Here is a 16,889-nt window from a genome sequence, read left to right as displayed (position 1 = left end):
TCATCATCATTAGTGGACTCTGATGTTGCACCCTTCTTGTTAGAAAGGATCTGGTGTTTGTTGACATCATCATTAGTGGACTCTGATTTAAATGATGTATTTGTATGACTGGATCTAGTGTTTCTTGACATCATCATTAGTGGACTCTGATGTTGCACCCTTCTTGTATGAGTGGATCTAGTGTTTCTTGACATCATCATTAGTGGACTCTGATGTTGCACCCTTCTTGTATGAGTGGATCTAGTGTTTGTTGACATCATCATTAGTGGACTCTGATGTTGCACCCTTCTTGTATGAATGGATCTAGTGTTTGTTGACATCATCATCAGTGGACTCTGATTTAAATGATGTATTTGTATGACTGGATCTAGTGTTTGTTGACATCATCATTAGTGGACTCTGATGTTGCACCCGTCTTGCATGTCTTGTCCATTGGTATTTATTTCAGTTTCAGTTTTTGACTAGTTACCAGACATTTTAGAAGCATTTTGTCCTGAGCAATAATATAATAATTCTTACTAAACATTTCCAATGCTATTAAAGATACTAATTACATGAATTAAGATCCTAATTTACTCCCTTTAACTAAAGCTATGTTTCTAAATTGTGAATTCCAACCATATCTGCAATTATAAAACAATTGGGTTCTATTGAATTATTTAGCTGTTTTCTGATTGGACAGGACGTTCCATGAGTTGGAATATCCCAGGACATCCAACTCGGACTTTTCACAGCTAATAATAAATCACTCCGCGATGAAACATTCTATAGCACGTTGATACAATTAAGCGATAACCGTTAATTCAAAGTTCTTTATATATTCCATATCTGCAAATGTGTGATATATCTGTGTTTGTCTTCCTCTCTCTCAGGTGCTCAACGAGGCTGTGGTGCCTTAATGTATCACACTATCACCCTTATGAGGGAAGACCTGGAGAAGTTTAAAGCACTTCGGTGATTATCGTTCGCATAGGAAGTGGCTTTGAAACATTGATCTCAGTCCCGGCAGGAAGACCTTGGTACGTGAGCCGAGTCACAGATGTTTCTTTAAGGACTGAATTATGATGAGGGTCAGAATCACCAAAGGGGAAAATGCTTGAAGATTTTAATGACTTTAACATTTTTTTAACAATTCTTTTAAAAAGATCTCCAGTCCATCCTCTACTTAAATCTAGACAGAATGAACATAAAAGGTGTTCATGTGGTATTCTGACGTACATGTAGTGTGGCTCTCATATAATAAAGTCATTATTATTTATTTGACATCTGCAAATCTCGTTGATAAATAAATTGATCAGGTAGATACTATTCTTGGTTTTAATCTTTAGAATAATCTATATAATTATGAGTCCCCATTAGAAATGACCTCAGAGACCACCCAGCACAGCATTACAGCTAGGCTTGGCATTATTTGCACATATTCTTGGTACATTATGTGTGTCTGTTCTTCAAAGACATTCATATGGACACAATTATGAGTGTTTGATATCACTGCTGTGTGTAACATACTTATACTTCAGATATTACAGGTATCGCTGTGTGTAACATAATTATACTTCAGATCATAGTATACTAATGTTTCATCCTACAGGTATCGCTGTGTGTAACATAATTATACTAATGATCAGTCAACTATACTAATGTTTCATCAAACAGGTATCGCTGTGTGTAACATAATTATACTTCCAAATCATAGTATACTATACTACATTTAGTCATTTAGCAGACCGCTTTTATCCAAAGCGACTTAAAGGATGTATACACATTTTTACATTTACACTGATGGCACACTGCACATCAGGAGCAATTAGTTCAGTGTCTTGCTCAAGGACGCTTCGACAGGGAATCGAACCAAGCAACCTTCTGATTACTAACCGATTTCTCTACTCCTGTACCACCACAGGTATCGCTGTGTGTAACATGCCGGCTGCCATCTGTAGAGGAGACGGCGACTCCACCCTCTGCCACATCCTCCCTGTACCGACGGACCAACATGGCTGCAACGCAGGCGCTGCGGGAGGGCTCCCGGGTCCAGAGCGTCGAGCAGATCCGGGAAGTAGCATCCGGTGCCGCTCGGATCCGAGGAGAGACGCTGGGAATCATTGGTCTGGGTCAGTAGTGAACACAATAACACAATCATTGGTCTGGGTCAGTACCGAACGCTATCATTGGTCTGGGTCAGTACCGAACGCTATCATTGGTCTGGGTCAGTATCCGACACAATCATTGGTCTGGGTCAGTATCAAACAAACTCATTGGTCTGGGTCAGTAGCCTACAGAAACACAATCATTGGTCAGTACAGTATCGGACACAATCATTGGTCTGGGTCAGCTATCGGACACAATCATTGTCTGGGCCAGTAGCCAATCATTGGTCTGGGTCAGAAGCCAATCATTGGTCTGGGTCAGTAGCCAATCATTGGTCTGGGCCAGTATCGAACACAATCATTGGCCAGAAGCGAACACAATGGAAAGAGGATAAATGTAACCATGGTTACCATGTGGCATTTTAGATTCAAGTTCAAGCTTTGACACACCTATCATAGGAACTTCAGTAAATATAAATATGATAAAATATGTAAATATGATGACATTATCTATGTATTAGAATGTAGGGAAATACAGTTAATGCTAATATGATTATTAGGGGTGGGAATTTGTCACAGAGGTAAACGATTCAACATATGCAATATTTCAGTCACGATAGATAGTAATTGTGATTCTTTACATTTTATGATACAGCAAGTATTGCTGTTTGATATTGCGATTATTTTTCCCATATATTACGTTTCGTATACTGGGAGTGTCCCCCCACCATCCTGGTGTGGTAAATTTGTTGTAGACTTCCTTTTCAATTTCCGCTGTGAGCAAGAGAGAAACAAAGTCTTGCGCCTCTTGTGGACTTCAGAAGCAATGTTACCAGAGTAGACAAACGTAGCCAAAATAAAATAAAAATCATGAATAAATTAAATAAATAAATATTGCGATACTTGGCACACTGTATCAATATAATATTGTGCCAATCATACTATACCTGTATCAATATATATTGTGCCAAACATACTATAGCTGTATATATAATATTGTGCCAAACATACTATACTGTATCAATATAATATTGTGCCAAACATACTATACTGTATCAATATAATATTGTGCCAAACATACTATACTGTATAAATATAATATTGTGCCAAACATACTATACTGTATCAATATAATATTGTGCCAAACATACTATACTGTATAAATATAATATTGTGCCAAACATACTATACTGTATCCGTTTCTCCCACCTCTACTGATTATGCCGTGCTTCAGGATACCTGGAAGCCTATAAGTTTACATGTCAGACTGCCTCATTTTGCAGCCCACAATGCACTTATTTTTTAATAAAATCAATAACAATAACAATAATAATAACAATAATAGCACATGAGCTCAAAGTGTTTTATATACCATATCAACAAGAGTAGACATGAAAACAGGAGGTAGCAAGAGGCAAGCACAGAAACCTACGGTTGAATGAAAAAAATATATAAATCTAAACAATTCTATAGAAGATAAAAGTCTCCTGAAAACAGTAAAACCCAGACGTCTTTTGGCCATGACAAAATACGGCAGGCTGACGTCAAGAGGGAGGTTGTTTGATATCTGGGTGCCAACACGACAATAGCCCCCGTCACCTTTCAGTGGAACGGCAGTGAAAGTGGAACAGCAGCTATTGATGTGTATTGACATTTCCAGAACTGGAAAGCCTACAATTTCAGAGTGAGATCAAAGTCAAAGTCAAAGTCTGTTTTATTTTCACACAGCACACAACACCACACACATGCATTAGCTGCGACACAGGACACACACACACACACACACATGCTGATGAGGATCGCCGGTGAAATTTTCCTTCCCTTTAACCCATCCTGAAGTCCTTGTCCTTCCTCAAGGGGCTCCAGGAGCAGTGGGCAGATCGTTGATGTGTTGTGGTGTTGTGTGGTGTGTCTTATTAACTGTTGATGTGTTGTTGTTGATGATCTTATTAACTGTTGATGTGTGTGTGTGTGTGTGTGTGTTAGTGATCTTATTAACTGTTGATGTGTTGTTGTGGTTGTTAGTGATCTTATAACTGTTATGTGTGTGTGTGTGTTGTGTTGTTAGTGATCTTATTAACTGGTTGATTGTGTGTGTGTGTGTGTGGGGTAGTAATAATAATAATAATAATAATAATAAAACTTTATTTATATAGCACCTTTCATGCAAAAGAATGCAGCTCAAAAGTGCTTTACAGCAAATACATAATATGCACAAAGAAATGACATGCACATAAAAATAGACATCAAAGAAACATAACTCAGATATAGTGCAAAAAAAAAATAATAATAATAATAATTATAATTCAAATTATAAAACTGAATACATAAAATGCATAGCATAAGATAGAAAATAAAACTCTAGTGATCTTCTGAATGCACTGAATGAGACCACCGGTTTGCCTTTCAGTGTATCATACTTTGGAAGTGAAGAAGAAGTGAAAGTGTATTGGGCGTGGAAAAGTTGTTTTTTTAGCAGAAGTGTTTTATCCAGTTGCTCAAGCGATTCACGCCCTACGTTCTCTGATTGTTCAGTAAATCCTTAGCAGATGCACACATAATGGGTACCGTCTGCGTGGTACTTTGAGCTCATTCCTTTCCCCACACACACTACCTACAACCTAATGTGTTTTTATTTTTCCTTTAATACTAATATTTTGCAGATGATTTCTGTGCTTTTCAACTTAACCCAGCAAATTGACCATAAGAGCTGAACTGAGGTACTCTGAATGACTGAAGTGTAGTGTGTAGTGTAGTGTAGTGTAGTGTAGTGAAGTGTAGTGTAGGCCTCTTACATTTGAGTGAGATGGAACCTAACATTGGACAACTACACCTTGCCTCCAGTCCCTAATATATTGCTCTGTAAAAAAAGGAATATATTAGTTGGAAGCTAAATAAATGATTGATACTATTTATATCAACTTACTTATCCAAATTCATAATTATACTAACATCTAAGTTCGATTCCTGACTTGAGCTTTTCTGTTTCTCTTCGTCCAGGTCGTGTTGGTCAGGCGGTTGCTCTGAGGGCCAAGGCCTTTGGCTTCAATGTCATCTTCTACGACCCGTACCTGCTGGACGGGATAGAGAGAGCTCTAGGCTTACAGAGGGTCAGCACGCTGCAGGACCTGCTGTTCCACAGCGACTGCGTCACGCTCCACTGCAGCCTCAACGAGCACAACCATCACCTGATCAACGACTTCACCATCAAGCAGGTACACACCACACACACACACACACACACACACACACACACACACACACACACGCTCCACTGCAGCCTGAACGAGCACAACCATCACCTGATCAACGACTTCACCATCAAGCAGGTACACACACACAACACACACACACCACACACCACACACACGCCTCCACTGCCGGAGCGCGTGCGAGACAGAAGACGAACAACCATCATTCTGCCCATCAACGACTTCACCATCAAGCAGGTATTGGACGTCATGGTTACACTAACCCTAACCCTTGTAACCATCAAGCAGGTATTGGACCTGATGGTTACACTTTAACCCTAACCCTAACCATCAAGCAGGTATTGGACGTGATGCTTACACTTTGGAATAACAAAATGCCTGCAAATCGAATTCAAATGTGAATAGCGGTATCATAGCGCTATGTGTTCAGCTCCAGGATAGGCACCTCAACCCTAACCCTATGTGTTCAGCGCCAGGATAGGCACCTTAAACTCCAGCTACAGGATAAGCACCTTAACCTTAACCCTAAGTGTTCAGCTCCAGGATAGGCAGTGAATGCCCTGCTCCATCATAGCTTTATTGATGCTCATTGTCTGTCTGATGTTATGTTAAGGGTGGAATGCATCATTTAGAAATAGTTAGACACTCACAGCTTTACTGATGCTCTGATGTTACTGTATGTGAAGTATCTGCATCTTTTATAAATGTCTCTCTGATGTTATGTGAAGTATCTAATGCATCATTTAGAAATAGTGAGCGTTTGAGTTCTGACCACTTTTAGGACTATAAAGTACTATAAACCGTAACTGATGTCGATGCATCTGTGCGTATTCCTGATGAATACATGGGACTAGTGGATGTGCAGAGATAAAAAAAAGAAAAAGAAATTCAGGCCTGACTATCAATCTTTTACACAGATGGAAGCCCTATTGGGTCAATAGTTAATAGAACATTGAACACTTGTCTGTATGCACAATGTCTGTGATTCAGATGGAAGCCATATTTGGTCAATAGTTAATATAAACTTTCTTAAACTTCTTAGACCGTTGCACTGTTTGTTTTGTATTGTGTTGTAATGTATATTTTGTGTAAGCACATTGAGAGTCACTTTACCAAGTGAAATTCCTTGTTTGTGCAAACTTACTTGGCCAATAAAACCTGATTCTGATTCTGATAACATTGATCCCTTGTCCGTGTGCACAATGTCTGTGATGTAGATGCGTCAGGGTGCGTTCCTGGTGAACACAGCCAGGGGGGGGTTGGTGGAGGAGAAGGCCCTGGCCCAGGCCCTGAAGGAGGGGAGGATACGGGGCGCCGCGCTGGACGTCCACGAGACCGAGCCCTTCAGGTGAGGGTGTAGGATGAAGATGATGATGATGATGTGATGATGATGATGGTGTTTTTGAATCTTAAACTGGAATAGAAAATGTCATTTTTACTCGTGTCCCGATGTGTTGGTCTATTGTACTGTATATACAATGGAATGATTTGATATGGGTCAGAGCCATCATAGCACTTTTAACAATGCACAAAACTGACCTGTATTTGTCTCTCTGTTGTGTTATATGTCTTGTGTTTTTATAGTGTAAATATGTATATATATATATATGTTCAATCTATATTTTTATTGTTTTTGTGTCTGAGAGCTGCTACCTTAATTTCGTTGTACTTGTGCAATGACAAATAAATATATTCTATTCTATTCTATTCATTTCTTTCATCTTGGTTTACCTCAGAAGTGGTTATCCACTTCCTGTACTGTTTCTGGTTCTTTGACCCAAAGTATTTCTAAGCTGGTTGGGGGTTGACAGACCTCTTCAGTAAACACCCCTCTCTCTCAGCTTCAGTCAAGGGCCGCTGAAGGACGCCCCCAATCTGATCTGCACCCCACATGCGGCCTGGTACAGCGAGCAGGCCTCCATAGAGATGAGAGAAGAGGCGGCGCGCGAGATCCGCAGGGCGATTACAGGTAACCACCGATCACCTTAAGATCCGCAGGGCCATTACAGGTAACCAAGGTAACCGTCACCTTAAGATCCGCAGGGCGATTACAGGTAACCAAGGTAACCATCACCTTAAAGGTCGAGATCCGCAGGCCAATTGACCTATGGCTAAGCCCCGCCCCCCTTAGTTACTGTTGCTAACTCGGACAAGTTATCGGAGCTGACTAGAGTTTACAATGGCAGCTATCAGTGTCAAAACGATATCCCAAGAGGCTCTAGACAACTTTTGGAGACAAAAGGACCTGATTTCGTCTAGAAGCCTTCAAAAGAGACTCCATTATGCAATGGATATGTATAAAATTTAAAACTAGATATGGTGGATAACAAGCTTACATTTGAGGTGAAAATGTACAGATCACTATGCAAGAGGGAGAAGCCTCATCTCACGGTCATCACGATTGCAGATAAATACATCCAATACCAGCATTGTTCATGCACCGCAGGGAAGATTACATTAATTTACCTTCAGTTAATTTAACTAATCTGGAGAGGCACTGAGATGTAAACCTACGTTTATTATAACTAGCATTAACCTGCCCTTGACAGGACAGTGTCCTAACTGTCTAGCTAGCTATGGTAACCGGTAACATGCGTTTGTTATCGGCAAATGTTCACGTTGTCATGTTAATTCATTATTAAACTTATGTATACTTGTGCATATCGATTGTTTAATAGAATGGCTGATTTTTACCAAACTGATAACTGATAACTGATAACTGACATAGCTACGCTAGCGCAGCTAGTGAATAGCTAACGTTAACGTTAGCTAGTTTTAACCGTTTTTGCCAGAGATAACTTGCCTAAGCCTAGCATAACATCAGTGGTGAAAGTAAGCCGGTACTGTCAATGACAATAATGTGAATAATGAGTATGCCTATGATCATGTAGGCTTAGTTGATTGCTTTAGCAGAGGAAAATTCCAATCTAACAAGAGTATGGCAGATAGCTAATGAACGTAGAGTTGACTGTGTGGTCTGCCACACAATTTAATCCACCGGAGACATTTGGCCCTGCCTTGTTTTAGTTTGGGAAATGTATAAAACAAGTGAAGAATCACGGTTTCTAATGCTACTCTATGGAGTTGTAACCTCATGATGTCCGAGTGCAGTTGTTACTAAACTGCCATTGGCTTGTCTGCGTTCGAGGGGCAGGGCTTAGCCATAGGTTAATTACAGGTAACCGTCACCTTAAGATCCGCAGGGCGATTACAGGAAACCACCACCACCTTAAAGGTCATCTGATGGGGGGTGATGACTTTCCCTCTCCCTTGTCCAGATACTGAGTCGTGCCGTCATCGCTCCTGTCTTCAGTTTCAGTGTAAAAGAGTGGCGTAGAAGGAAGGAAACTATGCATGAAACATTTCAAGTTTTAAACAAAGTGATTCACTGATAAACACAGACTAGATCAGTATCAGTTTGGTTCAAACATACGGTTTAAATATGGTGCAGGGTTAGGGCAAAATGCCCGTGGGTCTTGTGACACACATTTGCACTGGATGGTAATTCGGTTTCCACCCCTGACGAAGAATCAGCCAATGAAAACGGATGTCTCATTTTGTTCAAGCAGACTAAAAGAAAAGAAGATTAAAGAAGAAGATTACTAGACAGTAACAGTTTTATCTTGTATCTTCTTTTATCTTGTAGGTCGCATTCCAGACAGTCTGAAGAACTGCGTTAACAAAGAATTTCTGAACCAAACTACACACTGGGCGAGCATAGATCCCTCCGCCATGCATCCAGAACTCAACGGTGCCTACAGGTAATACTCCCTAGTAACCACACCACACACACACAGGTAATACTCCCTAGCAACCACACACACACACACACACAGGAAATACTCCCTAGCAACCACACACACACACACAGGTAATACTCCCTAGCAACCACACACACACATAGGTAATACTCCCTAGCAACCACAGACACACACACAGGTAATACTCCCTAGCAACCACACACACACACACACAGGTAATACTCCCTAGCAACCACACACACACACACAGGTAATACTCCCTAGCAACCACACACACACACAGGGAAATACTCCCTAGCAACCACACACACACACAGGAAATACTCCCTAGCAACCACACACACACACACAGGTAATACTCCCTAGCAACCACAGACACTCCCTAACAACCACAGACAGTTAATACTCCCTAGCAACCACACACAGGTAATACTCCCTAGCAACACACACACACACACACACACACACACACACACACACACAGGTAATACTCCCTAACAACCACACACACACACACACACACACACACACACACACACACACACACACACACACACACAGGTAATACTCCCTAACACCACACACACACACACACACACAGGTAATACTCCCTAACAACCACACACACACACACACACACAGGTAATACTCCCTAACAACCACACACACACACACAGGTAATACTCCCTAGCAACCACACACACACACACACAGGTAATACTCCCTAACAACCACACACACACACACACACAGGTAATACTCCCTAACAACCACACACACACACACACACACACACACACACACACACACACACACAGGTAATACTCCCTAACAACCACACACACACACACACACACACACAGCACTCCCCAACAACCACACACACATATTGGTCTGTTCCACTAATGCGTTTGGAACATCTACTCATACAGTGGTGCTAGAAGATAATGTGAACCCTCTTAAATATTCCTTAAAATTCTGCATACATATATGACCTAAAATGTCCTAATCTCAGTCGTCAACATTGATATAAAGAAGATTACATTTATTCAGAAAGGATCGTGGACTTTTCTTCTGTCCAAATCAGCCCAAATGAAATGACCATAGTGTGGGAAAAAGTCTGTGAACCTTCCAGTCCTTCCAATAACTGGTGTGAAAAAATAGCTTCGGTCAAATATCACGTATCAGATATGAAGCTGGTGATCAGTCCTGCACAACAGCTGGGATGAATGATGGAACCCCATACTGAAGTATTTCAAGTTGGTGATGTTAGTGGGCTTCCGTGCTTGACCTCTGCATGACCTCCCCTGCTTCATGTCCTGTCACTACAGTTCTGTTCCGCAGACTTTGACTTGGTCATTTCAAAACAGAAAATGTCCCCCGCCTTAACTATTCTATTACACTCTACACTATTAGACTTGCTAATGTCCCCCGCCTTACCTATTCTATTACAATCTACACTATTAGACGTGCTAATGTCCCCTGCCTTAACTATCCTTTTACACTATTAGACTTGTTAATGTCCCTGCCTTAACTATCCTATTACACTCTACGCTATTAGACTTGCTAATGTCCCCTGCCTTACCTATTCTATTACAATCTACACTATTAGACTTGCTAATGTCCCCCGCCTTAACTATCCTTTGGTAAGTGGTTCACACCAGTTACTGGACGGAGGGTTCACACACTTTTTTTATTGTGGGATTGTTTAGTTAAGAAATTAATATAAATACAGTTTATTGAGGATAAATAGTGTATATACTATTTGATGACTTAGATGCAGATACAGATTTTCACAAGTTTCATAAAGTTTCTAACACCACTGTATATATATTTAAGTGATCTAGTGTCACTAATTGGATAGATACCATGACTTAATTAATAATTAATTCCCACTACAGTCACATATTAGTGTTTTCGGCTCCATGCATCATCAATAGCAACACTTTGTTGTCTAATCGCTGCACATGCATGACCTGTTAATGGTAATAATAATAATAATTCATTTAATTTATAGCGCACTCTATATTCGGCAGAATCTCAGAGTGCTACAGTAAAACATAGTTAAAAAAAAAAAACATAGTTAAGACATAGTTAAAACAGCCTATATAAAAAAAACATGGTGTATGTATCACATCCAATACAGATGTGTGGATTCTTGTTTTGTAATCCTTTTTCTCTGAAAGCTTTGCTCCTCAAAGCTACATTGTCAATCTTAGGTACCCGGCGGGCGTAGGAAGCCTGGCGTCGTCGGGGGGGCTGCCCCCTCCCATCGAGGGCATCCTACCCAGCGCCGTGCCCATAACCCACAGCCTGCCCAGCGCCATCCACCCGCCTCACGCCCCCTCACCGGGCAACGCAGGTAAAGCTGAACCCGACAGAGAACAGCACCCCAATGAACAGATGTAGTAGTTTCTCTCTCTAAAGTTGCTCCTCGTTTGACTTAATTGTCTTAAAAAAAAAAAAAGAGGACAAAAGTCATGAACGGCTTGAACCAACTGGCAACATTTCCCCACGGAGTTCCCCCTATGGTTCTAATTGTGACTTGTTTGTGTTTCATGAGTTTAAAAAAGGAGAATTGTATGAATTTAGAGTGAAAAGAAAATTGTCTCTGTAAAACAGTACAGTGGGCATTTTTGATCTGTTGTGTGTCTTGGCCTCTTGTTCAGCTAAAAGTAGTTATGACATGAATGTACCCTGGTTTACATACAGTTGAAGAAATGAATGCTGTTGCAGTCAAATGATGAAAATGTATCTTAAATTATTTGAAAGTCCACCAATTGTTTCTAGTAATGCCGGAACAATGCTAACTCTTAAGGCCCATCCACACTGACCAGCGCTAACTGTAACCGCTACGCTATCGGCTACGCTATCAGCGGCCACATTGACAAACGATAAGGAAAGCGAAAGGAAAGCCTCTCAGTAAAATCCTTCATGTTTTTATGTGACACCGTTAAAATTCGATGGATTCTGATTGGCTGTCAGTATTTCTATAATTCATGCAATTACTCTGAAAGTGATACCCAACGATATCGTTCTTCACGTCATCATCGTCATAGTGTGCGGTGTTGACGTTGACGTTCTTTCGAACTAGAGTGACATTTAAAGGGGCCATATGTAAGACTGACGAGCTGTCGGCTGTGATGGAGGCAGTGTATCACTACGTCTGTACATCCCTGCCTCCTCTCCCTTTGCAGAAGTAAACTAAAAGTGTGGCCAATGTGGGGGAGGCTGACAGCTAAGTAGATGAACACATTTATATGATTTGATTGATATCTAGGCTGCTATTAATGTCTCCATCAACATCAATTGATATTTATATGTTACATTAACAGACCCCTGTACATCGTCATGTAAGCACTTGAGCTTTAAAGCTAGCTGATAGTTTAAGCACTTATGTTAACCTGTGGATTTGCCACTGAGCCACTTGTTGATATGAACTACTACAGGATAGCCGTGCTTAGTTGAGTCCATTTGTAAATTCAATCCAGCACTCTGAAAATTGATTGAGGCTCTTGTCGGTAAAAAAAAATGGAATATCCATGATTAACAAACACGTTAACTCTCTTTATTCTATCCTCTGAGATGGAATTAAAAGCACACTTCCTGACAGTGTGTGCCCGTGATGGCACCCTTCCTTTGACAGGACAACAGAATAGTGATGGTGGTGGTGGATCCATCCTTGGCAGAGCCACCACAGACCATTTCAGTGTAATTTACATTTACATTTAGTCATTTAGCAGACGCTTTTGTCCAAAGCGACGTACAAGGGAGAGAACAGTCAAGCTAAGAGCAATAAAAAGCATGGTGTAACAATAAATACTACTTTACATGAGAATTAAAAAACAACGACCTAGAAAAAAGGAAAAAAGAAGTGCAGGAATGTAACTGCTGAAGTGCAAGTTAAGCGCTAGTCAAGGTGCCAGTTAGGAAGGGAGGTGCTCTCTGAAGAGTTGGGTCTTCAAAAGCTTCTTGAAGGTAGAGAGGGACGCCCCTGCTCTGGTAGTACTAGGCAGTTCGTTCCACCAACGTGGAACTACAAATGAGAATAGTCTGGATTGCCGTGCTTGCACAGACGGCAGTGCCAAACGACGCTCACTAGACGAGCGCAGCGTCCTGGGTGTAACATTTGCCCTTACAAGAGCATTTAGGTAGGTGGGAGCAGAACCAGCAAGCACTCTGTAGGCAAGCATAAGTGCAAAGGCGTTTTTTGACATTGCATTTGTTCACAGTCCTAAACGCTTAGTTAAACATTTTAAACAAAAATTCTTACATGTAGCACCTTTTAAAACAAGATGTTACCGTTATCATTCTAGGAGTCGTTGGCAGTGTGGGTGGACCTTTATACTGTGTGTTTGAACCATCCCCAACAAGCCCCAAAATGGGGCAGTTTTGCACATCTTCTCAGGAAAATACACCCCCCCCCCCACCCCACCCCACCCAAGCCATTTAGAGTGTTGTGGTTTGTTTAGTATTGACTCATGTGAACTTATTCGTTAAAAGGAGCATGTATTCTTTTCTGTGTGAAACGATAACATCATCAATTAAAAAAAAAAAAATTGTCTTGTGCAAAGCCAACTCCATGCTTGCCTGTCCATGTGTGAACTGATTGTTCCATGTTGAATAGAGGCAGCAGACTATTGCCTACATTGATATCTTCCTGGTTACGTGGTAGGCTAGCAATACATACATGTATATATCTATATATTAGTGCTGTCAAAAATAAACACACTCATTTTTGCCATTGATTTGAAAAAAATGCAATGAATGCGGCAGTTTGGCTTTTGTTATTATTTCTGTTAGTACATATGTCTGCTAAAGTTAGCACGTTAGTTCATATGTAATGGCCCAAATATCTGGGAGCATCCCACATACACCTGACATGGAACTGAATTGTGAAACTTACCCGTTTTTTGAGCGCTTCCACTTATAACTAGTCCAACGGTCTGCACACCACATGCTCTAGTTACCGCCCAGCTGACCACGTCGCTAACTCCGTCCGAACTTTCTCCTGATCGTTTCTAACAGGTGACGGGCTCCATAGGTATATATACATGTCTATGACGGGCTCTGCCTCCTCCCCTTAAGTCTGTCTCTCTTCTTCTCTGCTTCTCCGAGTCTCAATCGGAATCCTTGTTTTCAAAATAAAAGTCCCTTCACGAAGAACATACCTTTTGATGATGCCTTGATGATTTTATTGGAAATCTGTGGTTCACAGGAGAGAATCTGTGTTCAAAGTTGAAATATGCTGTTGAAGAATAGTATTTGAATTTAAATGTACTTCCTCTGTGTTTATTCTACATTAATCCCGTGATTTTAGCTTCAGTATTCAGTAAAAAGATTGTGAGTAATCACAGGAAATTGTGCGATTCAGTAGTTAGCATTTTGAATCGATTGACAGCACTACTATATATATATATATACAGACACACATACAAACAAACACATTCAGATACACATACACACACACAAATATAAAATATTATTTTTTTGTTAAACAAGATCCAAAAAGAGGTGTTTGTGACCGTATGCATTTGTATGAATTATTTTAAAAAGAAATAAAACACCAGTGAAAATGTTGTGTTGTGTCTGTAATTATGAACTCATAAATGAAATTAACTGTAGTTTGGATAGTGAGAAGGATGTCACCTAATAATCATGTACATGCGATACTCTCTGATACCACACGGTGGCGTAGTAGTAACAGTAAGTTCTGTGCAGACATTGCTCTCACAGTAACGGTATTAACTTCAGTGCTTTGGGTAGCTGACATTTTTTTTACGTCGGTTTCATGGAATGAAACCTTTTTATTTACTGCAGGATACATGTTTGTGTTTACTGCAGAATACATGTTTGTGTTTACTGCAGAATACATGTTTCTGAGATATTTTATGAGGTAATTAGGGAACAGTTTTATTTGGGCTCAATTCACCATGGCTTTGATATACAAATATTGTCCATATGCCATTTTATGATATATTTCTAGATGATAACATCATTATTTGATTTTAAAAGCCCAGTGTAACCAATTGTATAATGTCATCTAATCATTTTTTTCATTTGAATGGCTCACTAATATTAATAAAAGTATTAAAGCAACAGTGCGTAGGTTTTGTACTACTTTTTGGGGAATGTTTTTGCATAATCATTAATGAATCCTTCATCCAAATGTATTGTGACTGTATAAAGTCGTGACGTGAAGGACAGATAAACACATCTGTTTCTCCCATGAGCTGCTCGCTATTCCAAACCCTGTGAAAATAGTACAGCCTGTACAGTACCTCATATATCACTCAGCAAGCTTTCTTTCTTTTTCAGTGACAAATGTGATGATCTCTGAAAGTGTCCCTCTAGCTGGGGAGACCTCCTATAGAGTGGAAAAATGAATATCCTCAGTATCTATGTCAGTGGCAAATTAGGCTATTTAAAAGCACGACAACTGGCCCTTTCGGCGCAGGGAAGGGTGTATGTTTTGTGGTTTTGTCTATATTTCTTGCTTGATTAAGAATCATGAAGTTGAACCTGCATTAGTCATTGTAGCTGTCGTCCACATGCTATTTTAGCATTTGTGCCAGTTAAGACACAGGTTAAGAGAACTGCCTTGGCCCGTATGTATGAACCACAGTGTACACATTTATTCACATTCTGCACTCATCCATTTTATGATGTTCTTTTTTTCAATATACAGATATTATGGCTTAGTGACTACTTTGAATTTCCCTTTGCTAGCATGCTAGCGTGCTAGCTTTGGGCACAGCCAGTGTTCAACAGAGAACTCTTTCCCACAATGGAATTTATCAGCCACAGACTCCGTCCACGGCCAGCTGTTCCAGACATCCCTTTCCTGACTTGATGGAAGCGCCTGGCAGTGTTCACTACCCACAAGAATATGGTAACATGATTTAGGTGTTAAGGCAGGAAAAAAATGAATAAAACAAAACGCAAAACATAAAGGGAAAAATGTCTTTATATTCTTGTATACAATCAGAGGCTAGGTTGCAGAAGTCTTAACTCTATAAATTGTTTGTCCTTTAAATATGAGAAGTCAACGACCTTGAAACATTGCTGATGTAGCCAGAAATATTATTTTCTGAACAGAATGACAATAAATCATTTCCTGCAATAAAGCAGAGACTACTGGCCTACTACTACAAGAATAACATGAGTTCGGAAGTTCATGGGGTTACCAGAGTTTGAATGAGATGACCCACTTACAACTCTTGTCTTATTAATGACCACCAGAGTAGGGCATATGTTACAGGATCGAGTCGCATTCACTTTCAGGTTTAAATACCATGTTATACTTCGCTACTAATCAGGCATTCATGTTTACTGTTAGACTTTCAGTAGTGAAGGACCCGCTAGCAGACAACGCAGCTCAAGGATCAGTGTAGTTTTAATAAAGTTTTCTTCCGGCAACAATCCAAAGGCAGAAGACAGTCTCGTAAAGAAGAATCTCAGAGTACCAACATATGAACATGACACCACCACATGATCAAACCGTAAACAACAGCACATGTTGCCGGAAAAACAAGAATTTAAACATCAGAATCACTAACAGTACCCCCCCCCCCCCTCTTAAGGACGCCTCCTGACGTCTTAACTGGGAGAACAGGAGGAGTCTTTAGAAAGTCCCTAACGAGGGTGTGTTCCACAATGTCCCGAAATGGGACCCAGCATCTTTCCTCGGAGCCATAACCCTCCCAGTCCACTAAGAACTGGAAGCCACGGCCCCGACGGCGAACGGCAAGGAGTCGATTAACCGTGAAAGTCTCTGAGCCATCAATGACCCGCGGTGGGGTAGGGAGCTTGGGAGCAGGGCAGAGCAG

At 40.5% G+C, this 16,889-nt stretch overlaps 1 protein-coding gene across 1 annotated transcript in view; it reads left to right on the top strand.

Annotated features, from left to right (window-relative positions):
- The window catches only part of ctbp1 (C-terminal binding protein 1), a 23,461-nt gene extending 10,820 nt beyond the window's left edge, over positions 1 to 12,641 (top strand). The window contains exons 5-9 of the mRNA XM_031587508.2: positions 5,088 to 5,302; positions 6,517 to 6,647; positions 7,141 to 7,268; positions 8,946 to 9,060; positions 11,247 to 12,641. Coding sequence (XP_031443368.1) covers positions 5,088 to 5,302; positions 6,517 to 6,647; positions 7,141 to 7,268; positions 8,946 to 9,060; positions 11,247 to 11,469 — 812 coding nt within the window. The 3' untranslated portion in view covers positions 11,470 to 12,641. The remainder of the gene's footprint in view (positions 1 to 5,087; positions 5,303 to 6,516; positions 6,648 to 7,140; positions 7,269 to 8,945; positions 9,061 to 11,246) is intronic.
- The last annotated feature ends 4,248 nt before the right edge of the window (positions 12,642 to 16,889 follow it).

This window comes from Clupea harengus, chromosome 20 (genome assembly GCF_900700415.2).
Source record: "Clupea harengus chromosome 20, Ch_v2.0.2, whole genome shotgun sequence".
NCBI lineage: Eukaryota > Metazoa > Chordata > Actinopteri > Clupeiformes > Clupeidae > Clupea > Clupea harengus.
Note: the sequence above shows the minus strand (reverse complement) of the source record. Positions and strands in the feature narration are given on the sequence as shown.